At 32.1% G+C, this 27,452-nt stretch overlaps 4 protein-coding genes and 1 long non-coding RNA gene across 5 annotated transcripts; 1 reads left to right on the plus strand and 4 right to left on the minus strand.

Moving 5' to 3' along the window:
* Nucleotides 1-7,875: 7,875 nt before the first annotated feature.
* Nucleotides 7,876-8,927, minus strand: LOC133689522 (uncharacterized). Its single transcript, XM_062109380.1, has 3 exons — nucleotides 8,799-8,927; nucleotides 8,316-8,447; nucleotides 7,876-8,169 (listed from the first exon to the last, which is right to left on the minus strand). Exons 1-3 carry the CDS (start codon nucleotides 8,925-8,927, stop codon nucleotides 7,876-7,878), a joined length of 555 nt encoding a protein of 184 aa, XP_061965364.1.
* Nucleotides 8,928-9,441: 514 nt separating this feature from the next.
* On the minus strand, nucleotides 9,442-10,813 carry LOC133689121 (uncharacterized). The gene is made up of 3 exons (XM_062108870.1): nucleotides 10,645-10,813; nucleotides 9,816-10,517; nucleotides 9,442-9,709 (listed from the first exon to the last, which is right to left on the minus strand). The coding sequence occupies exons 1-3, from the start codon at nucleotides 10,700-10,702 to the stop codon at nucleotides 9,678-9,680; spliced, it is 792 nt and encodes a 263-aa protein (XP_061964854.1). The 5' UTR covers nucleotides 10,703-10,813; the 3' UTR covers nucleotides 9,442-9,677.
* Nucleotides 10,814-14,560: 3,747 nt separating this feature from the next.
* Nucleotides 14,561-16,003, minus strand: LOC133687895 (hyphally-regulated protein-like). Its single transcript, XM_062107233.1, has one exon. The coding sequence runs from the start codon at nucleotides 15,855-15,857 to the stop codon at nucleotides 14,742-14,744; it is 1,116 nt and encodes a 371-aa protein (XP_061963217.1). The 5' UTR covers nucleotides 15,858-16,003; the 3' UTR covers nucleotides 14,561-14,741.
* A 1,936-nt stretch (nucleotides 16,004-17,939) lies between these two features.
* LOC133688093 (uncharacterized) lies at nucleotides 17,940-19,046 on the plus strand. Its single transcript, XM_062107483.1, has 2 exons — nucleotides 17,940-18,511; nucleotides 18,796-19,046. Exons 1-2 carry the CDS (start codon nucleotides 18,047-18,049, stop codon nucleotides 18,895-18,897), a joined length of 567 nt encoding a protein of 188 aa, XP_061963467.1. The 5' UTR covers nucleotides 17,940-18,046; the 3' UTR covers nucleotides 18,898-19,046.
* A 3,261-nt stretch (nucleotides 19,047-22,307) lies between these two features.
* On the minus strand, nucleotides 22,308-23,979 carry LOC133688094 (uncharacterized). The gene is made up of 4 exons (XR_009841105.1): nucleotides 23,813-23,979; nucleotides 23,520-23,577; nucleotides 22,983-23,161; nucleotides 22,308-22,868 (listed from the first exon to the last, which is right to left on the minus strand). It is a non-coding gene; the product is annotated as an uncharacterized LOC133688094 (long non-coding RNA).
* Between the last annotated feature and the right edge of the window lie 3,473 nt (nucleotides 23,980-27,452).

A 27,452-nucleotide genomic window follows, 5' to 3' on the forward strand; every position in this document is an offset into this window, starting at 1 on the left:
TATTTGCAAAATAAATTTAAATTTTTTTTTGTCTTTTTCATATAGTTATTTTTGTTATTATAGAGTTTAATCAAGGATATTTAAATATTTTATTATAAAAAATATTATTTTGTTTAGAAAAGCAGGCTAGGCATGGCATCATGCGAACATGTGTGGGTTCTTTTATGATATTCAGAAGGTGCATACATTGCTATTCTGTGGGTGGTATTTTAATCCTCACGACATTGTTTTTATTTTTATGTGACAAGTGTAACAAAAATATATCGGGGTTTTTTTGTTGATGACCATTTAATTTTTTTCTTTTTTTCTTTTCATTTTTTTACTTGGTTTCAGAACCAACCCTTCCATTTATTTTGCTTTTAAATTTGGTTTATGTTATTTTTATTTGTTTTATTTTAGATTTTCCATACAAAAAATTTTTTATTTCAATTGAATCATCATTTGGTTTTTTACTGGTTTTAGATTTGATCTTTATTTTTTTTATTTTAATTTTTTTAATTTTCTCTCAATTGAATTATCTTTTCAATTGCATTCCTCAATATTTTGTATCATTCTTTTAATTGCATCCTTCAATATTTTATATCATTCTCTTAATTAAATTATTTTTTCAATTGCATTCCTCAATATTCTAGTTCATTTTATTTTATATTAGATTTGATTCTTATTTTTTTATTATTATTTGTTTTGTTTTTAATTCATTTTTATTGGATTTTTTTTCAATTTCATCCTTCAATATTTTATTGATCAAGATTTTGTTAATCTTTTGGATCACAAGTTTAAAAGATTTGACCGGGTTAGTTTATATTTTTTTTTTCAATTGATTTTTTATGGTATTATTTTTCTATAATATTATCTCGATCTCGTATACTGGATCACAAGTTTCAAGTGTTAACTCAACTTTACCTGTAGCAATATTTTTTTAAAATTTATTTGTTGTTGTTATTGCTTCATTTTTTTATTATATTATTAAATTAATAAATATTTAATCTAATTATGAAATCTCTTTTAATTCTTTAAGAATATAATAATCTTCTGAATTGTTTTTTTGGTTAAATGTTTTTTTAGTTCTGCCTGCGACATCATGGGCACACCAATGTAGTGGTAGATCTGAAATTAATGCACACATTATTTTCAGTCCAATATTTTATTGTATCTTTTGTCATCATTGATTGACTTATTCAATTAGTTTTTGTTGCCATATGTGAAATTTAATTTGGGGGCAAAAACATTGGCATCGGTGTGTTGCACAATTCAACTTTTAAGGATATATTAAATTTAAAATAATTTTATTTTAAATAAAAAAAATATTATTTTAGATTTTTTTAAATGTTAAATAGAATTCTAATTAAATTAATCAGGTTATAAATAAATCTGGATAACTCCCATCTAATTTAATTTAAAACATCATCTATACCAAATCTTGAGTTAATAAATTATCGGATTAAACAATCATTCCATATTATACATTAATTTTAAAAGTGTCATGTATTCACATTAGAATATTGTACTGTAAGTAACAATTTACTATTCACCCCTTTGGAGACTTAAATGTTAAATCATAATTGTAGAGTACACCTATCAAATGAAATATGCAATTTCCTTGGAGAGAAAAAATCTTCATACGAAGAACTACATAAGAGGCAGACTCTCTCGGATTGTTTTTGGCAGTACTCTATGATAGACTTGTAGATCATAGAGTACTGTCGAATGAATCCAATGAAAATCTTCATACGAAGAACTACATAAGAGGCAGGACAAGCCACTCACTCGGATTTGTTTTTGGCAGTACTCTACGATAGAGTTGTAGATCACAGAGTACTGTGTAATGAATCCAATGGTGTCGGCCATATGCTTACAACATTTACAACAGTGAAAGTCTCCGGTTTGGGATATGTTTTTCTTGCATTATAACTTCCAAGCAACAAACATGGCTTCATTTGCATAATTGCTCGAAAGATTAGGTTACGTATAATCCATTATAGTTCTTCTTTGGCGTTCTTTTCTTACATCTTTTTATCCTTTTTTTTTTTTCATTTCCCTCCTATGGTCCCTTTAAGATATTTAACAATAACATTAAAACTCATGGGAGTCTATGGCCATGTTTGTTTTCTGAAAAATAGTTTTCGGAAAGCCACTTTTCAAATTTTCTTGTGTTTGTTTGCCATTAGAAAAGTTAGTCAACGAAAATTATTTTCCTGTCAATGGAAAACACTTTCCAATCAAAGAAAAATTTGGTTTGGTTTTCAGGAAAGTGTTTTTCCTTTTGACTGTGTTTGTTTTTTGGAAAGTGGTTTCTGGAAAATCACTTTCCAAACTTTCCTGTATTTGTTTGTCATTAGAAAAGTTGGTCAACGGAAAACACTTTCTAGTCAAAGGAAATTTAGCTTGGTTTTCAGGAAAGTGTTTTCCTGAAAAATTTGGGCATAAAATACTTTTTGAAAGTTGTGAAAAATTTAGAAATGTCATTATTTGTTGATTATATCAAATTTGACCCTCAAACTTTTGATTGCTATATATAATTTGTTTTGAATATTTATTTTTCAATTTCATCTCTTAAAATTTAATTTTTATATTAACTTTGGTCCTTATTTTTATAATTGCTATTTGCTTTTTCCTTATCATTTTTTATTGAAATTTTTTATCTATCAAATTTGGTCCTCATTCTTTTGATTTTTACTTATTTTATTTGAAATAATTTATGAAATGTTAATTATTATTATTTTAATTTCTTCATCTTTCATTTTTTTTTCTTTTTTAGATTCGATCTCTATTATTTTGATTATTATTTATTTTATTTGAGATAATTTATGAAATTATATTTTTTTTCAATTTCATTCTCATTCAACTTTTTAATTTGTAAGATTTGTTCCTCATTATTTTAATAAACTTGAGAAAAATAAAATATTAATAAGTTATTTTCCAGCTCATTTTTCATGACATAACCAAACACTGGAAAGTGTTTTCCAACTTATTTTCCAATACACTACCAAACATTGGAAAATACTTTTCCAGAATTTACTTTCCCCGTAATTCACTTTCCAAAAGGAAACTACTTTACAGCAAACAAACGGAGCCTATAATGGAATTATTATGTTGCCCTTGACTGGAAAAGGACGAAGTCTTGAGAGTGAGAGTGATTTGTTTTTTTTTACAGGTCTATTGATCATTAAAAGATTTTACAGGAGTGTTTACGTCTTTTTAAATTTTCCAACATAGTAAAAATATTATTTTACTAAAAAAATCAACAAAAAATAGAATTATTGACCAAGAGCTTTCTTGACTTTTCACAAGTTTCTTAACAATAAAAATACTTATTTTCCCTAAGGTCAAAAACTTGTTGGGCTGCTGGATAATGGTTTTTTAGGGTTTTCAAATATCTTTATACAATGAAAGTACATCTTTAACCTTGAAAAATACAAAAAATAATCTTTGTATTTAGGGGTATTTTTATACTTTCACACGAGTATTTTGTGTAATTTCCAGGGTCACAGGGGGTATTTTTAGTATTTTTCATATTATTTTAAAATTAGAAAAGTTGTTGGTACATGTTCAACATGTATTAGTGAGTGAGTTGCATCTACGTCATTTAAGTAGCTCGTGTAACGTCATTCTATGGCTGAAATTGGACTTCCACCATCTCTCTAGTGCACCATTATGTCCTCTTCAATGTGAAGTAGCGCGTGACAACTTTCGATGATTGGATTGTCGTCGGTGGTCGTTTGATTTCCTCCCTTTAGTTTCTCTCTCCTAATAAATAATGTACAACATTGTTCTTTTTTTTCTTATTTTTTAATTTCATTCATTATTCTCTTAATTTATTATTTCATTCCTTTTCAATTTATATAAGTTTTTTTCTTTTCAACTTAGTCCTTTAATTGAAATTTCTTATATGTTTTTTTTTTTAAAATTTCATTCCCCATTTCTTTTAATTTATTATTCAATTTATAGAATTTTTAGTTTTTCAATTGCAATTTCTCATATATATATATTTTTATTTCCTTGGCACTTTTATTGAAGTTGTTTTTGGCTTTCAATTTCATCCTTCAATCAAAGTTTTATTTTATTTTATTTTTTTTAGTTTGACCCCATTCTTTTGATTTGTTTTTCCTTTTATCAAAGATATTTTTAAATTTAATTTAACCCTTTAATTAAAAATATTTATATAAAAAAAACTCTAGTCAATTCCAATAAATAATATTTTACGACATAAATTTTTTTTTAGGGTTAATGTAGCTTGATTTAAACCTTCCGTACATGCTCCATTATATCAACCTAGATTAGTTGAATGACTAAAATCATCGATCAGACCGAAACTGATTATTTTGATGCATCTAGGAGTCCTCGGATTAAACAGGGTAATCTCATATTAGTTATAAAGCAAGCTTAGCAAAACTACCAGTTAAGCCTAATTACACATGGCTAGTGGCCGACGAGGTTAAAATATTGGGAAATTTCTTGCTTCACACCTTGACAGGACATGGTCTCCATGTCAAGAAAGACAACATTTCTTACTTCACAGTTCACACCTTGACAGGACATGGTATACATGTCAGGAAAGACAAATTCTATGTGACTGTCGGAAAATAATATATATTATATTTTAAAATTTTATTTAATAACTTAAAATTTTAGTTGATATAATTTTTTTATGTAATATAAAAACTTTTGTAATCAAATAATCAATAGTTAACATCTCATCCTTTTCATTTTAATTAATAAAATTAAACATATGCTATTTTGATTTTGTTTAAATTTAAAATTTTAAAAATTCACTTAAGAATATATATAAAAACTTATTTATTATTTTAAAATTTTAAATTTTAAATTGAGATAATGATTCTAGGATTATTATTTTATCATATTGGTGTTCGTCTTTTTTTTGTATCATATTCTTTTTTAGTCATTCGAAAACGTATATATTCAACCAGTCTTTCATCAAAATGGACTCTCTATCAGCACAAGTGACACTGACTAGTGATGGTACAGTGATTGCTCTCTGAATTCAGTCTAATCAAGACGTTAAGATCCATATGAACTTTCTCTATATGTTCCTTTCATTTTCATTTTTCCCCACTAAATCCCAATAGAAATTAATGTCACATTTCAAGTTTTACAATATCCTGCTGTACTCATATAGTAAGATTTTTATTGTCTTCGTTCATTTATCAATATATATATCATGGCCCCCCATGCCAAAGCACTAGAAGACTAGAACCTACCAGCAAAGTAATACCCCACCATGACAGCTTGTGCATAGAATTCAAGCTAGACTCCATGCAACAACTAGCTGGCAAGACTTGCGGATGTTATCTCATACACATCTAATGAAGTGGATTTGGAGATTATCTCAAACTCCATGGCAGTAATTTGTCTTGTTGGTTAAAGGCCATTCAAGAAACCATGAAAGTCATGAGTTCTTTTTGCATTGCCATGTGGTGTTACGAGATTGTTGTACTTTTGAATCTAAAAAGTAAACAATCGTGGGCTAATTTTTGTTGCCAAAATTGTGATGTGAATGTTGTTAACTTAGTTAACCATGGCGTTTTGCTACCCTACTGCATGCCGACAGTCATCACAATATTTCAACAATTCATGCACCAAGGTTGCGCTATCTCTTGCGAGAATTCTGGTTTGTCCATCTAGCTATATGTGAGATCGATGAAGTCGATCGTCGACTGAAGAGATTATCATGTCCCTGCAATTCATCTTTTTTTAATGATCTCAAAAGAATGTAAAAGGGGAAGATACATACATACATACATACATATATATATATATATATATATATATATATATATTCAATCAGAGGATTAGCTAGTGAATACTGAGTAAAGCTTAAAAGGTAACGATTAGTTATTGGTATTTTGTAATATGTTGTATTTATATATATAAATACTCGATTATGAAGAAAAAATAATATATCTAGAATATCGAAGCAAGATAAATCAATCTATAATAAAAATAAACTGAGTATATTATATTACACTCATTTTGCTCTAATTGACCAACCAATATTAGATTTAAGAGTTTTTCTAATTCCTTACAATAGAACAAAAGCTTGTTAGAACAGTACAAATGTAACATTTTTTTCCCTCTGCACGGCATGCCATTAATTTTCTTACAATTTACTCTAATGTTTTATTGCAATATATGTGGGTCATCATGATATTATGTAGGTGGATCTCAGCTATAACAAGCATTACTGTTTCACACCACAAGTTTCTCTAGCAATTATCAAGAGCATGTGGGAATACAGCATGACCTGATCAGGATCAGGCACCGTGTGCTCTGGGCACACACTAGTGGTTCGAGGCCATCTAGACTTTGTGGTAAGGGGGCCTAGACTGTCTGGTTGTGGTTTTGATGGACCCCTATTTGTCATTAGAAATTTAATTATATGATGGTTTTGGATAAAAATTTAACTTTAGTGGGCTAGGCCCAGGCTAGGGCCACCCCGCTCCCCATCACCTTTTTTTTTTAAACCTGTAACAGTAAAAACTACATCAATATCAAGTTATCTTATATTTTAAAACTCATGGAAAAAATATTGTATTGATATTATATACATAAAATATTTGTATTGTAAACTACATCATAGATATTTAGAGAATCATGAGGATATATATGTATGTGTATATATATATATATATATATATATATATATATATATATATATATTATTTTAAAAAGTGTTGACACGTATTGATCTAAGATATTTAAAATATCTTTATTTTATATTTTTATATTATTTTATATTAAAATAATTATTGTTAACCCGTTATAAAAGCAATAGCAATATGCCAGTACACATTAAATCAAGATCCAATTTCTCAGTAGAAATCACAAGGGTGTTTTTGTCAATAATCGATACTTTAGGACCAAGTGTCAAAAAAATATCTTTAAGGGCTATGCCCTCTCTAAAAAGGAACTCTTTCAGTTACTATCAGATGTTGTCTTTGCCTTCCAACCACCATTACAGGCAATGCTTCCCCTGCTTCTCTTGATAACAGGCCTCTGTTTTTTTTTTTTTCCAAGTTTTGACTCGTTTAACTTGCTATCACCATTGAACAATCTGAAAACAGCCTTATTCACACTGCAATAACACTGAAAGTTTCTACTTGGGATTCTCAGGCTTTCGCAAACTCTTAAAACTAGATTTGTCACATGGAGATGCTTTGAAGAATGCATTTTTTTACCCTTTCACCGATGCCTAGACGACATGAGTTGGTTGCATTTTGATCTCAGGAAGTCATTAAGTGTAAAGATTCCAGTTAAGTTTACAGAATTTGAGAAGCTATACATATGATCAGATGTTAGTAGCTTAAAATATACATTTGGCTAACCAGTTGATGACTAATGTAATTGATCAAGATTGCACCATTGAAGGGAACACAATTTCAATCTAAGCCTGGTTGAACCTGAAGCAAGCAAGGACGAATACACCTTATCAGGACTAAACTAGTTTCAGAATTCCGGTCCATACTTATTATTTCAGGCGAGGAGCACATCAGAGGTATCATAAAGGTTCTCATCTTAGCAAAAGAAAGGAAGGAGAAACAGGAAGTCAATATAAGCCCATGAAATGTAAACACTTGGTGAATTCTGCTTCACAGTGTTAGGAAAAGCCGACATCAAAAGATCAAAAAGTAATATCGTTATGAATGCTTGGCTGCCACAAGTTAGTTATCTCTCTGATAACTTTTCTAAGTTATCTAGTAACCATTTCAAAATGTTATAGAGAACAAGATTTTATGAATTATATAAATAAAAACAAAGAAAGAAAACAAAATGTTCTTCCATCTTCCACCAAACGCCAAGAGAACAAGATCCTCTTGTCTTTGAATGTTGCAAGGAAAGAAGGATATGCCATTTGTATTAGTCAAATACAAATGCAACAACTGCAAACAAATTCTTATGAAGCAAATGATGCAGAGAACAAAGTTTCATAACAATAGCCTCAATCATCAACCTCAGCCTTAATCTAAGTTCGAAGCTCCTCTTTGTACTCTTCAAATGTTCCAGGGAAAGTATCCAGAGTTCCATCTTCCACCCCCCAATTTCACTCTTCTCTTCACCATGACAGTCACGCGATATCAACCTAGAGTCATGACTGACAAGGACAACTCCACCGGTGAATTCATCCAGTGCATCGGCCAATGCGTCTATACTCTGCATATCCAGATGATTGGTCGGTTCATCCAGTAACAGAATGTGAGGCTTCGGTATGTATATTGATGTGAGAACAATCCTGGCTTTCTGCCGCCCTGATAAGTTTGCTATAGGTGTAAGATGATTTTACTCAAGTCCAAATTAACCAAGCTTCTCTCGAACAGCCTCCACTTTGCCAAGGCCTTCTTGGTCCGGACGGAGACGGAGGAGGCACTGAACTGGTGTTTCATGAGAAGATCCACAAAGTGTTGCGAGTACCTTTTACTGTTCCTCCTACTCTAATAATTTGGTACAGAGCATTAAAAGACATATAAATCAACATATAAAAGAAGTTTGTTGATAGAATATTAACTTTTAATTTTTAAATTGAAACAAGAATCATTCCTATGATCTTAAAATAATTTATTGTTCGAACCAACGAGACTCTTAATTACTCTCCTTAGAAAGGAGAGTAAGATTTTGGCAAGAGAAAACGTAAAAACATGAGTTCTAGAAAGACGAGAACTGTTCTTGATCTATAAAACATTGTCAGAATTGTCTTTATAGACAATCTTGATATTACTTCTTAAAAACAAACAAACACATCCTCTTAACTACACATCTTTATTTAAATTCATTTACTCTAACACCTTCCAATCCTCAACTTCTGACTCTGCCGCACTTTCAACCTCAGTTGGTAGCAAATCACCTTCAAGAAGATTGAGCAGAGTAGATTTTCCATCCCCGTTGGGTCCAACAATAGCAACGTGAGTCCCCATATCGATACCCACATCAACATTGGACAACTTGAAATCCGATCGGTCTGGATGACTAAAGCTTACTTCATTGAGCTGCAACAATGGTGGTGCTAGCTTAGTAGGTTCAGGAAAGTGTTTTTCGACACTGTAATCTCTCCACCTCTTTGGATGTTCAGGAAAGTGATAGTTTGTAGTGCATATTCCTTTTATTTTGGATATATTCAAATTATTACTAAGCACAAAGTGGTGGGTAGAGTTACGATTCCATTGTAACACGAAAAAAAATAATGTTATTGTGTGAATTGTATATGATCATTAGAGGGAGCAAACTCATTAGCTACCTAACCAAACCTGTTGAGTTAAATTAGATTGATGAAGTGAGAATTATATTTACTCTTATGTGCCATTTGGTCGATAAATGTAAGAAGTCAAAGGATGCTTGGATGATTTTAGGTATAATCTTAAAAATCATGGATAGGTTACTGTATCCCCAAGCTATTAAGTCCAACGTTGTTTTTCCTGAGGCAAATGAAAATGCTGTCCATGAATCTGAATACATAGATGCAAAAGATATAGAAGTTTCGTATACAAAATGTGAAACAACTAGAAAATATCACAGCAATACGTTTTAACTCATTGGCTAAAACCCTATAAATTCAACAAGAATATTAATTTTCTAACAAAAAGTATTGTCTTCAACTATATTCCCGACACCAGTGCACTGAACTCAGTGGACTGGCTGGTCTATGAAAGTGTCTGTCTCCTTGGTGCTCAATTATTGATGAAGTTGCAGTCATTATAACCTGCAGCAATCATGAAGAGATTAGTTAGTAATTATCAACATTGTTAGCTAAAAAAGGAAATATTATTAGCATTTCTTATCCTCCTTGAAATTAAATTCATACTCACTTGGATCAGTTGTGACAAGCATGGCACTCCCACCAAAATCACAAGTGCCCCCACGAACCTTTGTTTTCTGCCAGCAACTATTGAAAGCATATGAAGCATGAGCAACCAGTGTATTGGGCTGAAAGCAATGCCCATTGGGCTGAATTTGTTTGCATTCAGCACCCGACCCGCAAGCATAGTCCAGGGCCTCTTGGATTATTGAATCAGGCACGGTTGGTTTTGCCACACACCAAACAGCATATTGTGGGTTCTTATGTGGCGGTGGCGGCATGGCGGGTGGAGGGTAAAGCATCGGTGGTTGATACCCCGATGGGCTTGGAACACGTTTTGGTGGGCTAGGCTCATAATGAGGGGATTTCGGAGTTGGTGTGTGAGTGGGCGGGCAAGCGAAGTTATAAGATGGGCTTGGAGGTGGGTTTTGGATAGGTAAAATAGGTGCAAAGGGTGGTGGAGAGGCTGCTGGAATGTGGCCTATTGGAGATGGCAAAGTTGTAGAAGGTGGCGGTGGACCAAATGGTGGGTTTATACAATAGGGAGGAGCACTATCAGGTAAAGAAAGTGGTGACAATGATTCTAATGGTGGGAGGGACAATGGAGAACTAGCGCCATATTCTAAATCAGCTTTCGGCTCTGATAGCTGATCAATCTTCACTTGATTTGACACCTCCGGTTTCTCGAACAATTGCATAGGAAGTCTTGCATCTGCAACAAAACAAATTATAGGCATGACGGGGATGTGAAAATGTAGGTGCATAGACACAAACTAGACATGCCAAATATATTCATAGAAGAGACTAAAAAGCTCTAAAAACAAGAATGAACATGTTACCACTAAGAGTGAAGAAGATAGGCGCTATAACGAGAACGTAAAATACTATAATCTCCATAAGGTCTACTAATCTTGGCTTGAAATGTAGCTGTCTTCAAAGCTCCAGAAGTGAAACTTCTAATAGAAAATTTTCTGACATCCTCCTTGCAAGCTCATGGGGATATATAATTTATCCATAAAGAGAGGACTAACTACAAAGTGGAGGAAAGCGAGGAGGGTAGGAAAAAAGCAGGTGGACATAAGGTGGGCCTATCGACTCAGAGAAACTAAAGATTATTCCCTTGCATTGCCACAATTATGTTAGAAGCTATCTTAGTAATTAACAACAACACAAAACGCAAAGATGTGTGATTGAAAGAGTAATCAGAAGGTTGTTTAACTAGGAATATATGCTTGCTTGACAAGAGAGAAAAATTAAAGAAATGGAGTTTAACTCACTTTTATTTTGCTTGCTTTCTACTCAAAGATAACAAATGTTTGTTTTCTTGCTTTTCGTCCTATGTAATATTCTTTCACTTAAGATTCCAGAATCATAGGCACTGTCCGTTCTTAGGAAATAGTCCATTGATTCTATGCTTAATATTAACCCGTAACATAATACATTACAAAAGTTCAGAGTAAAGTGTTTGATATTGCGTTTATACTGTATTTGAATTTAAAAAAATGTTAAATTGTTATTTTTTTAATGATTTTGATATTATAATACTAAAACATAAAAAAAAACAAGAGAAAAGACAACATGTCAAAGCTACGATCTAAGTTCACATGAGTTAGCGTATCAAATCCACAATTTAGTTGTGATACCAGCATAATCTCATATAATACAATTTAAATAAAATTACAAAACTCAATTTTCAAAACAATTCAATATTGAAAGGTGAAATTGAAAAAAAATCAATTTAAAAAAAAACAATGAAAATAAAACCTCAAGTAAACCTAGATTAACATGTCAAAACTACGACCTGAAACATGATATTGAGATAATACCATATAAATAAAGTAAAAAAACCACAGATCTCATTCCCTAACCAACCCAATATTGAATGATATAATTGAAAAAAATAATTTAAAAAAATTACTAGAAAAAACTGAAGTCAGCTTAAGATAATCTTTTAAACTCGTGACCCGGTTCATAAAGTCAGGATTACTCCATATAAGACAAACATGAAAAATTCATGAAGTTAAATTCTCAATCAACTAAATGATCAGGGATGAAATTGAAAAAAAATCATTTCAAAACAAAATAAATAGTAATCAATAGAATGATGACTAAATTTAACATTAAAATACAATGACACCAAATTTTGATGGATGAAATTGAAAAACAAAATTAAATTAAGAACATGATCCAAAACAAAAGAAATTGTAATAAAAAGAATGAGGACTGAACTTGATATAAATATTAAATAAAATCAAATGCTAAAGGGAAAAATTACAAAAAATTAAAAAATCCTAAACAAAACAAATAGTAATAAAAAAAGACCAAATTTGATATCAGAATAAAATGACAAGATATCTTTTAATTTTGGCAGGCCAGCTAGAATTCTGAGAAGAGAAGAGGGAGGAGAAGAAAAAAAGTATGCCACAACCTTACCACCGCTCCATTGCTAACATATGTCTAACCAACGAGAAAATCATGTTGTGTCATTTCCAACATCATCATGAAAACTGGTTTTTGTCTATCGAGAAAGCCGTATGTGCTACCTGAACATAGTGGGCTTCCTCCATAAAATGGTGCATTTGTTGCGCATGATATTCAATTTTCCCTTCTCACTTACCCTAATTCCCATATTTGTTTTAGTTTTAATTTTGGTCTCTTAATACTTAATTATTTTAAATTAGTAAAAATTTTGTTTTAGTTTGCAAAACTAAACGTTAGTCGAGCACAAAAAAAAAAAACATCTCAATATTGAGAGCTCCTTGTATCAAAGCAAACAAAAAAAGTTAGTAAATCAAATCGTAAATAAAGTCAATGAAAAGGGTCGAATTAAACATAAAAAAAATTAAGGGATCAATGTTATAAAAGGGCCATCAACTTTTCCATGACCATCCAAATCAGTCTCTGATGTTGGCAGAAAAAAAAAGGGATTGAGAATTTCTTTAAGCTTCACATTTGATAATTAAAGCTCTAATTATTTTAAATCAATGAAATTAAATTTTGTTTCACCAAATCGAGCGATGTAACATTTCCTCAACTCTTTGAGATCCACATTCATAGGCATGAAAAACAAATCACCAAGAGTAATTGCATATCAAAATAATATCAAAGGATCAAATAAGAAGAAGAAAAAAAATTAGGTGCCTAAGCATAAAAAATTCTATGAACCAAAAAACAAAAACACTTTTCAAATGAGCAATGCTTCTCCTTAGGGTCTATAGTTAAATACCAGCACTCTTAATTTTATTTTATTAATGTACTAGTTCTTTTTTTAAATGAATTAATTAACATGTTCTTAATTTGTTTCATGGGCTTAAGTAGTGTTTGGAAACGAGACCCAAACATTATTCTTAAATATTTAAATTTGTTTTTGTTTAAAATTAATTTTTTAGTTATTTTTTTAGATTGTTTTAATGTGGCGATATCAAAAATAAATTTTTCAAATAAAAAATATATTATTTTAATATATTTTTAAATAAAATATATTTTAAAAAATAACTACTACCACAATATCAAACACCGAACCCTAAAATAATGGTTGAACGTGCAGAAGATGCATCATCTACCAATCTAGTCAGTCTTCCACACAAGTTGTCAATATATATAGCTGTCATAAATATACTTGAAGGGTGCATTAAAATGATAACCTTAACTAAGAAAGTCCTCCCTGTTTTCTTCGATAATTATTACAAAGGACCTTTGACTTTTCGTGACCTAAATTCACGGTTGGGATACTTGTGGTTATGGCAAACTTGTTTGGTAGGTGTATCTGTCCAAGAAAAAAAAAATGTGACCTTTCCTTTAGTTATATTGATTTGGTCTAATCTTTCCCCATAATATTGATATAAAACTATATAATTAACAATAAAATAATTACACAGTTTAATTTTTTTAAAAAAAGACTCTCGACAGCAACATAGATTTATTTATTGTTGTTGATTATGTAGGAATTTTTCAACCATGTTTCAGTGATTTTTTTAACTAATTTTGTTTAAGAAATTAATATAGTCTGTTGTTAGGTGTAGTAATTAGAAGATGAGGGGTACTATTTTCAATTGCATCTGATGAACCTAATTTTCAATTGGCTTCTTTTCTAATTTAAATTCGATTGATGCAAAGTTTTTCTCTTCGAAAATTAACATAGAATTCGATTTGCTTAATTTTGTAAAATTTGTTTAAAAGATTTTTCTTTTTTCCTGTTTTCTTTCAAGAGAGCTTGTAGTTTTTCCTCTCTATTTTTTTAGTATATAGAGCTTGTAATTTTTCTGATTAATAACACGACCTTAAAAATATAAAATATATATTATGAATATTTTTTTCACATTTATTAAGTGTTATTTTTCTCTAATTCATGAAGTACCATGGATGAATTTGGTGATTCATTTACTCAGCTGGATTGGATTTTATTTTAAATTAAATTGAAAATTAATCCAATCAAATTTAATTGATAAAAATAATATCTTATAAATATAAATATACATTTCAGATATTTTTATGAAGTGTTATATTTTTTTATTCTTGAAACATGACGGATTAGTTCGGTGATTTGTGTACTGAGAATTTAGTTTGAGTTGGACTTTATGTTAAATAAGTTGAAAATTGATCCAAACAAATTTAATTGACATCATGCATCCTGAAAATATAGATATATATTTCTAATATTTATTCCTCATTTATTAAGTAGAGTACTCCCAATTTCCCTGTAATCTTCAAAATTCCGATCAATTTAAAAAAGAAAGAAGGAGGAGACATCAAAGCTAATAATAAGTTGTATGTATTAATTTGAAATTTCAGCGATTGAAATTTTATATAACCTCTATTACATGATAAATCATAAAATTTCAATAAAATAAAAAAAAATTATAATTGAAAAATAAAGATATATCAAATATTAATTAACAAAAGAATAACTCAAATATTTGTTGTGGCTAAACACGAGTCAATACTTGGTGCTGGTAGTGTATTTGTTTCCACAACAAGGACTTGGACCCTCCTTAATTCCTCCAAGTGTCCCACTGTTGGTGAACCCATGTCCTACACCAGGGCTAGAACCCTCCTTAATCCCTCCTAGTGTTCCACTGTTGGTGAACCCATGTCCTACACCAGGACTAGAACCCTCCTTGATCCCTCCAAATGTGCCACTGTTGGTAAACTCATGTCCTGCACCAGGGCTAGGACCTTCCTTAATCCCTCCTAGTGTTCTACTGTTGGTGAACTTATGTCCTACACCAGGGCTAGGACCCTCATTCTTAATTCCCCCAAGTGTTTTACTGTTGGTGAACCCATGTCCTACACCAGGGCTAGAACCCTCCTTGATCCCTCCAAGTGTGCCACTGTCGGTAAACCCATGTCCTGCACCAGGACTAGGACCCTCCTTGATCCCTCCTAGTGTTCTACTGTTGGTGAACTCATGTCCTACACCAGGGCTAGGACCCTCATTCTTAATTCCCCCAAGTGTTTTACTGTCGGTAAACCCATGTCCTACACCAGGGCTAGGACCCTCCTTAATCCCTCCAAGTGTGCCACTGTCGGTAAACCCATGTCCTGCACCAGGGCTAGAACCTTCCTTGATCCCTCCAAGTGTTCCACTGTTGGTGAACTCATGTCCTACACCAGGGCTAGGACCCTCTTTGATTCCCCCGAGTGTTTTACTGTTGGTGAACTCATGTCCTACACCAGGGCTAGAACCCTCCTTAATCCCTCCTAGTGTTCCACTGTTAGTGAACTCATGTCCTGCACCGGGGCTAGGACCCTCCTTGATCCCTTCAAGTGTTTCACTATTGGTGAACCCATGTCCTGAACCAGGGCTAGGATCCTCTTTGATTCCCCCAAGTGTTTTACTGTTGGTAAACCCATGTCCTACACCAGGACTAGAACCATCTTTAATTCCTCCAAGTGATAACCCATCAAATAAACTCTCAGTACCTCTGCTAGCAGCAGAGTTTCCTGACTTCATAATGTTGAAGGGACGGGCTTCGGTAGTCCCAATGAAGAAGAGGGAGTTCACCATCAAAAGAATGACAAAGAAGCGGAGAGATTTGAGCGTGGTTGCCATGTTAATTAACGTCAAAAACAAATTAACAAATACTTTATATCTAGCTAGAGATCAAACTGATGCTTTATTGGTGCAAGGAAGTGTATGAGATCGATAATGGAGAATGCAGGAGTCCATGTGGGTATTTATAGCGTTAATTGGCTTGTAAGATGAGGCTTCTTTGACTGGAAATTCGGGCATGCAAACCATTCAAACAAACGTGAGGCTAATGGCAGAGAATGAGATCAGTGCCTAGCCAGCTAGGAAGCAACGAGGGATGTTCATAATTTGATCAGCTAGCTTGATAGTCCAAATTGGAAGGTGTAGAATAGAAAGCGTTAATGGTAGAATGTTGAAGCTGATAATTCCTATATGTTTTCCTTCTTCCATGAGGTCGGAGCCCGAGTCATGGGAAATTTCTCTTAATCAAAGAGCTAGAATGGAGACCAAAGACCGCGCAATCTTTGAATTCTATGGGTGACACGGTTAGTCAAATGTCAAAGGTTACATGCTTCAACAGATCAAAAGAGGAATAGAGCGATAGATTTGGATTGGGTGCATTTATTCAAGTTCGTATTCCCTTCGACAAGGGAACAAGAAAAGTCCAACACCAGGATTGAAAATGGCACTCGTTATATTGAGACTCATATTTTTGCTGACCATCTTGCACTCTACAGATTATTATTATTATTATTATTATTATTTATAAAACTTGATTTAGTCTATGACCTGATATAAAACTTAAATGACTGATTTGATCGATCACTCGGTTTAATCCAAAACAATATTGTTTGTTTTAAGATTTTATAAATTTTGTCACTGTGTTTGCATTTGTGAATGATACAAATTTAAATGCTTGCTAGACATTAAAACAACATATACTGGCTTCAAAGATATATATCCACTTTGTGATTCAAGTCCTCCAGTGTTTGTGTGGGCCTGGATCTGACCCATTCCAAAGCCCACCCATTTCCCATTTCAAATGGGCTTCACCCGAAAACAAAAATACCACTGTTCATCATTTGGAGAGCCGAATCATGGAATAAATCAAACCATGTATTAATTAATAGTAGTGGTGATGGAGGAGTCAAAACCCACCGCTCTGTGTTTCCCCTGTTTTCTCTCTTATATTTTCTAATATTGTAAAGAGTCAAAAACCCACAGCTCTGTATTTTCCCTATTTTCTCTTTTGCATTTTCTAGTACTGTAAAGAGTCAAAAACCCACTGCTCTGTATCATGAGTTTTTTGAAACAATCTTAAATAAAATTCTAATTGATTGTTGCCTTGTTTATACCACATTACTCGACAAAAGCACACAGCACAAGAAACTGGGGGAAAAATTAGTTGTAGGTTTGGACTTGTCGGTTTGTTCAATGGAGGAATTAGGTCTGCCAATCAGATTTTTAATGTCTACATTACTAACATGAACGGGGTATTTTTCATAACTTATGCTTTTTAAAAGTACTTCTGATATTTATTTGATTAGGATAGTATTTTAACCAGAGTTTTCACAATTTTTTTTCAAAAAATCTCTTATTTTAAGATATATATTTTTATATCGTTTTGATATGAATGAATTTTAAACAATAAAAAAATTATTTTAATATATTTTTTTAAAAAAACAACCACTACCACCATCTTAAATATCCCTCTTAGCTTAAAAAAATATTAAATTAATTTTTTTAATGTTTTTTTAATAGTCTTAATGTGCGGTTATCAAAATAAAAAAAATATTTTAATACATTTTAAAAAAATTATTTTAAAATATATCATATATCATAATCTCAAACATTAATTATTGTATTACAATAAGGAGGGGTAAAGCTCTAATAATCCCAAAGATAATGAGAAAAATGTCAAAAAATATATAGATATAGAATATTTTTACTTTGATCCCTATACTTCTTTATTTTCACAATGTCAACCTTAAGGCTTGCATGAAGGTGCAAAATTCGCTTTTGGTTATCCTCCATTCGACTATTCTAGTTTGAAATGAAACACAGCTCGGGTTACCGTGGATCCAAGGGCAGGAAAGGACAAAAAGTGTCCTAAAATTTAATTAATGTACCTCTTTTCTTTTGCAACGGTCACTTTTTGTGTCCTGTTCATCATTTGTCACCTCTTTTGGTCCCTAAAACAGTTGGGTCTTCATTTCAAACACTGCAAAAAATAACGGTCACAAAACAAAGAAAAAGATCCAACTCCAAAAATGAAAAGGAAACAAGTAGAAGAGGAGGAGCAGGAGGTGGAGGAGGAGACAGCACGGCTTATTTCTTGTAAAGTGGTAGAATATTTAGAGCCAGTGATGTCAAAAGAGCTTCTCTTCAAGTTCCCAGATAACTCTGCCTTTGATTTCGACTACGCTCAGAGCTCAATATGGTCTCCTTTAGTGCCAAGAAATTACAGCCCCATGGATTTGGACTTGGTTAGTCCAACAAAAATCGCATTTGGGTTTGGCTCAGAATTGGACACCAAGAACAGCAGCAGAAGTGGTTCCAAGAAACTGAGCTCCAGCATCAAGAAGAAGAAGAAGATGATGATGAAGAAGATGGCTATCAGCACAACTGCCTTCAATGTTAGTCTTAGTAAGTTGAAGATAAGGAAGCATAAGGTTAAGGTCTCTGAGTTCTCTCCAACTTCAATTAAGACTTCTTGTGTTCCCTTTGCTACCAAGGTAAATTTTAAGTCCTTAGTATCCTTATAGGCTTTGACAGTTTGAGTAAAATGTTTTGATTAAAAGAAAAAAATGTGAAGAATATTTATACAAGATCCATAGAAGGGCAAGGATTTAGAGTTCTTTGTCCTTCATAATGTTTGTAAAATGGATGCCCCTTCTAGATCCTTTAATGTGCATCCTTTTCTTCTTTATTGTTATTAACTTTTAACCCTTTGATTATTTATTGTTTAGTGTTGTAATGACCATGTTAATTATCATAAATGGTTGCTACATATATTCAGGGATGGAATAAAGTGCTGAAAGCTGCCACCAAACATTTCAAGAAAAGGAAGAAAGATCCCACAGCCCATGTGAAGCTTTCTAATTATTTGAGAGATGTATAGCAATTGAATTATTGAATTCATTGCTCAGCTGATTTCAATTCCTTTGTGATCGTCCTAAACTAGAATAATCAATTGGATGGTATCTACATTATATTTGTAGCACTTATTCTTTAAAAGCTATAATAAATGGCAGATTCTCTTGTCAAAAACATGTGAACTCGTGTTAATTGCTGAGTCTAAATGTCAAAAGACTCGAAACATCTGTTCAAGGCTGCATTTCAATGTCATCATGCTATAGATTATTGTTCAAAATAAGCATGCTTGAGGGATCGAAAAGAAGATATAAAAGTGATGGTTCATGCACCTGGGCTGGGCATGGTGCACAACTTGACCAAGAATTCAGAAAAATTCCGATGACACCTTTTTTAAATTCGGTGGCGTTGTTTCTTCATTGTCTAGAAAAAATAAATTAGGTATTAAAGTTTCAAAATTCAAATCCAAAGCTTTGTCTATTGTTTTGATAAAATTTTAAACTTTAGTTGATCATCAAATCAAATATTTGTTACTTCTTTCATGTATATTAAGATGTTTTCTAGCATTTTTGAGCAATAAAACATCTCAAGGACTATCGAATCATCTGCGTTAATTTGTACATAATTGCAAACTCTACACCTGTAACTGCAGATTCACCCACAACTGTAACTGAAGAACTATTGTAACCGAAGATTTTGGGTCAACTTTACAAGCTATTATCACTGATCATGCATTATGAAAAAAGACTGAAATCTTGGGATTCAATCTTTACTGTGTATATGAAATCTGCTGGAAATAATAGCAGCAGATATTGATTTCTTTTACTGTATATATATAGTACTGCTGTAATCTTGGAAAGAAATACGAAAAACAATCTTCATTCTATCATTTTGTATAATTTTCTATAATGACCATTTTTTTTTCCCATTCCTTGCTCCATTAATTTTACAAGCTAAAAGCTGATGTTCCAAACTAATCCTTCATGGTTACAACTTATTGCTAGTATAAAACCTTTTCTTTTGCAGATCGTCTCATGGCAGACTCTGCAAGTTGATCGATCTTTAATGGCAAAATAGAGCTACAAAACCATAACCATTATCAGAGAAGATTTTTTGAAAACACATTCTCTAGTCAAGATCTTTCCTTAACAATCATTCTCTATCCCTTTATGCCAGACAAAAACTTGGAAATATCTGTATCTTTTTATAGTTGCAGATGGCCTGATACTCCGGCAATTTTAGGTCATGAAACCAAAACCTATTAGTAAATGGGAGTGACAAAGACAGAGCAACAATTGGGTCTAACCTGGTTAGCTTGAATATTTTTTTAATTAATTTTTTTATTTTATTTTTTAAAATTAAATTGATTGAAAATATAATGATTTTTATTTATTTTTTATAAAATTATTATGATTTCAGAACCTGAATTTTGAGTTTAATAAATTAATTTATGTTAACTCGAATAGGTTTTTTTTTCTAAGTTTTAATTCATTTAATATTTAATTAATTAAAAATTAATTTTCATAATTTTATGTGATTAGTTAATCTAAGTTAAATGCTAATTTGGATGGATAAAATATATTACCTCCTTAATTATTGGAAAAAAAGATATGTTACTAATCGCTTGTACATTGATTTTGTTAAAAACAATTGATGGAACACCAGAAAATGATCTAGTTCTTTGCTATTGCCACTTCTTTCTTTTATACGCAGCTCTTTCACACCCTCGTGCAACCACCAGCCATCCTTTTGTTTTTTCTAAGAATGCCACGTGGACACGTAGCACACACCTCATTGTGCTCTTTTTGGGTCGAGCTTCATTTCTTCACGAAGAGATCTATTTCTTTCTCTCTACAATATTATTTATTTTGTTAACAGATCAAATTTATTTCAATATCATGCGATGTAACGGACAGGTGAAGAGCTTTAAATATGATTAAATGCTATGTCTTTGTCACTTCCATTGACTAATAGGTTTTTGTTTGATTTCATGTAATTGTAGGAGTAAAAAGGAAAGGACCAACTGCAACTATAAGAAGATAGAAGAATCATACAGCTATTTCCAAGTTTTTTACTGGCAATAAAAAGATAGAAGCAATTGCTGCGGCTTTGTATTTCAAGGCCTCAGATTTATTGCTTTCTTCTTCTTCCAATGCACCACGTGTGCATTCTCCTAGGACAAGAGTAGGGAGAGTAGTACTAGAAGCAAGCCAAAGAAGGTTAGATAAAATTTCTTAAAATTCCGCATGATGATAGGATCAAGAGAAAACTTGTTAGCAAAGTGGAGAAAAAGGGAGTGAAGGAGAGGTAGGCAGGTTTTGTTGTTATATATACAGAGGAGTTCTCTTGAGGCAGCTTCTGTGTGAAAATATTGTGATTGTACTTTGATTTTTAGGAGCCTCTTTTAAAGTCCCAAGACAATAAGACACGGCGGCGACAAGACACTTTTAACACTCAGGAGTAGGTAGGAGGCCTGTGAAGTGTCATGATGATAATCGGCGGGTGATGACATATTTAGTTAGTAGGCGAACACTCTCTTCAGAGCACGCGCGCAGAATCTCTCCTTGACTGATCAGTTGCATGTGTTGGCACACTTAAAAGTAGTAGTACTAGCAAAATTAATTATTAGGCTCATGAGGGGGTTTTGGAAAGTCATCAAGCTGTTCCTTCAGTGGAGAAGAAAAGAAGATTGTGTTGCTTGTAGCTGAGGTTAAGGTTTTGGTGCTTAGGTATAGTTATATGGTCTTTCCTGTTCCTTTTCAGTTTGTTCAAGCTTGCGTTTTGGTTAAGATAAGGGTTGGACAAGTCTGTCGGTCAGAGGAATATATCAAATTTGGTCGGCACGTTTACGTCTTTGGTTAATTATTTAGTGATATCCATCGCATTTAAGCCTTTAGTTTTGGAGGTGAAACTTGTATGTAGCGATGTTAGAAATTTGAGTTTCAGGTCTCGGTTCAAGTCGGTCGATGGTTGGTTCTTATAACTAACCATGATTTAAAGCATCTTTCTAGAAGGTTGGGCAAAACTGCAGTACCTTCACATGCAAGAAGAAAAGGGAACTCAAGTGTTTCACTTAATTACCGGCTCTTACAGCTCATAGGTAGTCTCGATTTCCATGCCGTCCATGCACTTGCTCCTGTACAATAGACGAGCCATTCTGATTTTATGAAACCTAATTACTAGTTGGGCGTCATGAAATGCCTTGGGATTAGCTGGTGAATGTCTAAAACAGTGGACTAGGTTGCTTTGCAATGGAGTCAATGGTTAATTATGGCAGGTTTCAAATTAAGGAAACTTTAATCATGCTATTATCCTATGGAATCTTGTGGGGTATTCGGACTGGACAAAACAAGATGCTTTTTCAGGATAAGGTATGCTTTTTGAGGACAAGTTGCCCAATTGGAACACAGTGTTTGATCTTAGCATGTTATCTCTCAATGAATAGAAATTTCATATGATTTATTCACAAGATCTGAAGGTATCTTAGCATGGACAAACAAATGAAGATCCAGTAGTCTGGTCTCAGACTCTTCTTTCTGCTATTGTTTGTTTTATAGAATTCGATCTATCTAATGTTCTTCTCTTCTGTTAAGTATTGCCATGGTTGTCATTGTCTACTATATCAGAATTTCATTGACTTAATGCTTTTCTGAATTCATCAAAGATTATTGTAAAAAACAACGAGGTGGGCACTTGGGCTGCAATATCCCTAATTTTATAGTCTCGTGCCCTGATCCCCAGCATCCTTGACTGCAGCGGGAGGGCACAATGGATATGCACCTGGTTTGCCGAACCCACCCATGCCCATCGAATAAGTGATGGGGCAAAACACTGCATGTAGCGAAGCCAAAATAAGCCATAGAAGCTTAGAACAGAGAAAAGGCTTACAGAAAAAAAAGGATAAATTAAATGTTGCCAACTTAAGAATATTTAAGCAACGATGACTCTTTGAATGTATTTTCCATTGCTCTCCAAACAATAGTTCCTGCCCTTTTTAGCCTACAATTATGGTCAGTAACACAGTCATCATCCTCTCAGCCATCTCATCACATTTGCAAATACAAAATTAATAATTAAGCAACCCATTACTTTAACTAAGAGGTTGAAACTTACTTGGTTTAACTCAAATGGAACCCATCTTTAAATCTATTTATCCCTTCTTGTTGGCCAGCTAACCTCTACCGGAGATACAGGTGTCATCGTTGTTTGCCGTGACATGTTGATGAATTGCCATTGACCAGAACCATGTTGTCATTGACAAAAACCATGCTGCCATGGACGAACATCAACACCTACAGCATGTTTCCTTTCATTAGCGATTGTGAGGACTTTCAATTTTCATCCATCAAAATAAGTGTGAAAATATCAAAGTTTAAATTATCGATCACCCAAGAAAGACATTCATACTCCATCAATATGCTGCCCTATTCTCATACTTACAAAACTAAACCACAAATACGAGCAAACGCTTTGAATAAATGGACTTGGATATCTTTCCCATTAGAACTCAATTTTCATGGATATAATTCTTGTTTATGCCTCACTGATAAAGCAATCGAAACATTTTTCATGAGGGCAGTTTGGTGTGGTTAAAATTACATAAACAATTGTCTCAAACCACAAAACTAATGATAAGACATTGATAGATACCTTTGTAACTCATTTGCCGAACCCACCCATGCCAATAATGGAAGTGATGAGGCAAACACTGTGTGTAGCAAAACCAAGATAAGTTAGAGGAGCTCAACACATAGAGAGAACCAATATCAAACCTAATGAATAAAATTTAAGGTATTCTATGAGTTTTTGTTCAAAACCAACATAATACAGGGATCAAAAGGTAAACCAAGGAACTGAAAATTTAGGAATATAGGATCAAATATAAGAGAATAGCTTACAATACCTTACGAAGAAATAATTAAAAAAAAAAAAGAGCTAGGTACCTATTTAACAATTTAAGCAACAATGACTCTGCAAATATAAGCTTGAATGCTTTTGCCATTGTTTCATAGAGGGATTGATGTGAAGTTCTAGGTTTTTAAAACCATAGAATCAGCAGTGACTGCTAAGGGAGAGAAGATGTTGCAGGCAATATAAATCTTTGACGGGAGTTGCATATGCAAATATATATATATACACACACAAACACACACGCCTGTGTGTGGCTATTTCATATTGTGGTTTCACTGTATTTTTAAAATTTTTAATTTTTTTATATTTAAATTATTTTTTATGTATTTTTAGATATTTTGATATATAAATATCAAAAATAAATTTTAAAAATAAAAAAATTATTTTAATATATTAAAAAAAAATACTTCAAAAAATAATTTATTACTAGCTGAATTTCTAAACAGGTACATGCTGAGTATCTTTAAGTCCAAAGAGAAAAGGTGGAGGATCTTCCGGGGTGTTGCAATGTCTTAATCTAAAGATATTTTTAAATCAAACCCCATCTTTAAATCTAAAGATAAATTAGTGCATAAACTTAAATATTCTGCAATTTGATCGAGTTTGTTTTAGAGGTGTGTTAGGAGGTTAAAAATTCAAGGAATAAAGATTTTTTAAATCAAATGCTTTCATTTTTCTTAATTCTTTAATGAATAAAATTTATTATACTGTCCAACCATCTTAATTCCTAAACCTTATCTTTCTCAAGTATTAAATATATTTTTTAATTGAGTATAATTAATCTTCTAACAATAAAATTATTATATCCAAATAATTAATACTCTTAACTACTTAAAGAAGTCAAATCTCAAGTTTAGAGACTTAAAGAAAAACATATTAATAAAAATAACAAACATAAAAAAAATTAAGATACTTTCCATATATTATAAGTACTTAAAAATCTCATAATTATATAAGATTCTATTAATTCGATAATTAAAAGATTCATTGTTTTTAAACCATCAAGATTTAAATCTTAAATAAGATGGCGAAGAGTAAATTCTAATGATTTTTTATATTTCTTATAACATGGATAGTTTGTCTTTAATTAGATTGGATTGGATTGGATAGAAATATTAGCACTAAATTAACAATAAAAGTACAAGTGAGTTAATAGTTTAACCGACAATAATCAAGTTATAATGAGTCAATTAAAAAGAAAAGACATCTTTAATTTAAATCCTACCACTTGTATTTCACAACTTACATTTAAGCATGTGATTGCTAGGGACCTCGAGCTAGTGAGTTATTTCTCGTTCTTATGGATTGTGTTTAAAAATATATCTATGATATAAAAAAATAAAAATAAAAAATAAAAAGTGGTGAACTTCGATGATTTTAGAGTTTGAGAGCTAACTTATTCTTATCTATCAAAAATATTGGGGGCTAAACTAACAAAATATTAAATGGTATGACTAAATCATTATAGTTACATCTATAAAATACAATTCATTAGAATAATGTTTTTATTTTTTTAGTTAGAAGTGAGGGTTCATAATTTATTTTGATTTATTTTTTATAAATTTATCTTGTTTTTATGATCTAGGTCGCGGATTTAACAATTTGCCCGAGGGGACTAGAGCTATTTTTTCTAATTGATTTTATTTTCAATTTTATCTTTCAATAATAGGTTAATTAAGAACTAGGCTTCATAAATTTTTTCGATTTGCTTTCTATGGTTTTATCTTGGTCTCTTGATTCAAGTCACGGGTTTGACAAATTGACCCAAGTTGACTCTATTTATTTTTTAGGTCCTTTTTAATTGAATATTTTTTTTATTAAGCTTCGTAATTTTTTTGATTTTCTTTTCACGGGGTTATTCCGATCGAGTTGACCCGAGTCACAAGTTTGACAAGTTTATCCGAATTGATTCTGTTTATTTTTTTATCATTTTTTAATTAAATATATATTATTTTTTAATTTTACCCTTCAACGACCCAATTTTTATTTTGTTTTATTTGGTTTTTATCTTCAATTTTATTTTTTAATATTAGGTTGTTTAAGAATTAGGTTCCATAATGTTTTTTTAATTTGTTATTAGATAATCAAATTTGATTTTTAACTTAATGTTTTATAATATATAGTTTGATACTAATAAATGTGGCTGAAATTTTACCACGAGTTTCTAAAATGCTGTCGCAGTACTAAAGTTAGGTTCCATACTGTTGTATGTTTTGACTGCACACCTAACACACTTGTCCATCCACTCTTTCTAAAGTGTTCATCTGATTCGAGATCAATTTATGGTCCCATTGATGACCTAAAACACATGCATGCCTAATCGCATACAGCTAATTGGAAGGAGTGGAATGGTCGATGTTTGGAGTCAAGGGGGATGTATCAGGAAATATTAGCCTCATAAAACTTTTCAATATCTCTACTTTTATTTTTCTATTCACCTAAATTTTCATTTTTTATTGATCAGATGTTTTCCCCTGTCTTATGCTGAAATGATTGTTGGATTAAGATGTGATAGGTGTTAAGTAATATTTATCTAGTTTTATTTATTAAGGGTAGAATAGTATTTTCAGTTTAATCTATATATAATTCCTTTGTATTTAGGTTAACCTAAAGCATTCATAATAAACATCTTATTGAGAATTCTAGCCTCCTTTTATGTTTGATCAGAATTACTTTAACATGGTATCAGAGCCTAGTTGATCGAACTCTTGGCTTGTTAATTTTATGGAACTCGCTGCCCTTGTAGAAATCATGTTCACCAATGTCAGAGCCACTGCTCGTATCAAAATTGTTATCATCATCCACTTCATTCCCTGTAGGATGTTCCAGCACGCTCAATGCATTCCTATGAAGCTTAACTTCAGATTCATTTTTCAAAACATCAGACATGAGTTGTTTGACCTATTAAAAGATGGAGGATGAAGATCAAGTTTTGTACTTGCGGCTGAAGAATTAATATCTGAAACTTTATTTTAGATTTTTCAGCTTCTGCAATTTGATATTTCTGTTCTGCCTCTGCAATTGTTTTGGTATTTCGTCTTCTCATCAGTCTCTGCAATTTGGTATCAGCTTCTGCAATTTGGTATTTATGTTCTGTCTCTGCAATTGTTTTGGTATTTCGTCTTCTCTTCAGTTTCTGCAATTTGGAATCAGCTTCTGCAATTTGGTATTTCTATCTGTCTCTGCAATTGTTTTGGTATTTCGTCTTCTCTTCAGTTTCTGCAATTTGGAATCAGCTTCTGCAATTTGGTATTTCTATCTGTCTCTGCAATTGTTTTGGTATTTCGTCTTCTCTTCAGTTTCTGCAATTTGGAATCAGCTTCTGCAATTTGGTATTTCTGTTCTGCAATTTGGTATCAGCTTCTGCAATTTGGTATTTCTGTTCTGTCTCTGCAATTGTTTTGGTATTTCATCTTCTCTTCAGTTTATGCAATTTGGTATTTGAGTTAAGTTTCTGCAAGAAAAATAAAAAATTTTGGAGTGATATTTTGTCTTCCGCTTCTGCAAAATCTGGTATTTCAACTTTCCTTCAGCTTCTGTCATGGCATCTACTACCAAAGAGATTGTTTGGTTACGTTGGTTACTTGCTGATATGAGAGTTTTCTTTTCTCATCCTACTCCTATGAATTGTGACAACCAGAGTTCTATTCAGATTGCTCACAACTCGGTTTT

This window comes from Populus nigra, chromosome 3, assembly GCF_951802175.1.
Source record: "Populus nigra chromosome 3, ddPopNigr1.1, whole genome shotgun sequence".
Classification (NCBI taxonomy): Eukaryota; Viridiplantae; Streptophyta; class Magnoliopsida; order Malpighiales; family Salicaceae; genus Populus; species Populus nigra.

Bases quoted from the DNA above. Each gene is read 5' to 3' on its own strand.
- LOC133689522 (XM_062109380.1), bottom strand. From the start codon at position 8,927: ATGGGGACTCACGTTGCTATTGTTGGACCCAACGGGGATGGAAAATCT. The intron at 8,448-8,798 runs GTGTTAGAGTAA...CCAAATTATTAG, and splicing joins CAGAAGTTGAGGATTGGAAG to AGTAGGAGGAACAGTAAAAG. The intron at 8,170-8,315 runs GTTAATTTGGAC...CTGGATATGCAG, and splicing joins GGCTGTTCGAGAGAAGCTTG to AGTATAGACGCATTGGCCGA.
- LOC133689121 (XM_062108870.1), bottom strand. From the start codon at position 10,702: ATGGAGATTATAGTATTTTACGTTCTCGTTATAGCGCCTATCTTCTTC. The intron at 10,518-10,644 runs GTAACATGTTCA...GTTTTGTTGCAG, and splicing joins TATCTTCTTCACTCTTAGTG to ATGCAAGACTTCCTATGCAA. The intron at 9,710-9,815 runs GTGAGTATGAAT...TGATTGCTGCAG, and splicing joins GCTTGTCACAACTGATCCAA to GTTATAATGACTGCAACTTC.
- LOC133687895 (XM_062107233.1), bottom strand. From the start codon at position 15,857: ATGGCAACCACGCTCAAATCTCTCCGCTTCTTTGTCATTCTTTTGATG.
- LOC133688093 (XM_062107483.1), top strand. From the start codon at position 18,047: ATGAAAAGGAAACAAGTAGAAGAGGAGGAGCAGGAGGTGGAGGAGGAG. The intron at 18,512-18,795 runs GTAAATTTTAAG...ACATATATTCAG, and splicing joins GTGTTCCCTTTGCTACCAAG to GGATGGAATAAAGTGCTGAA.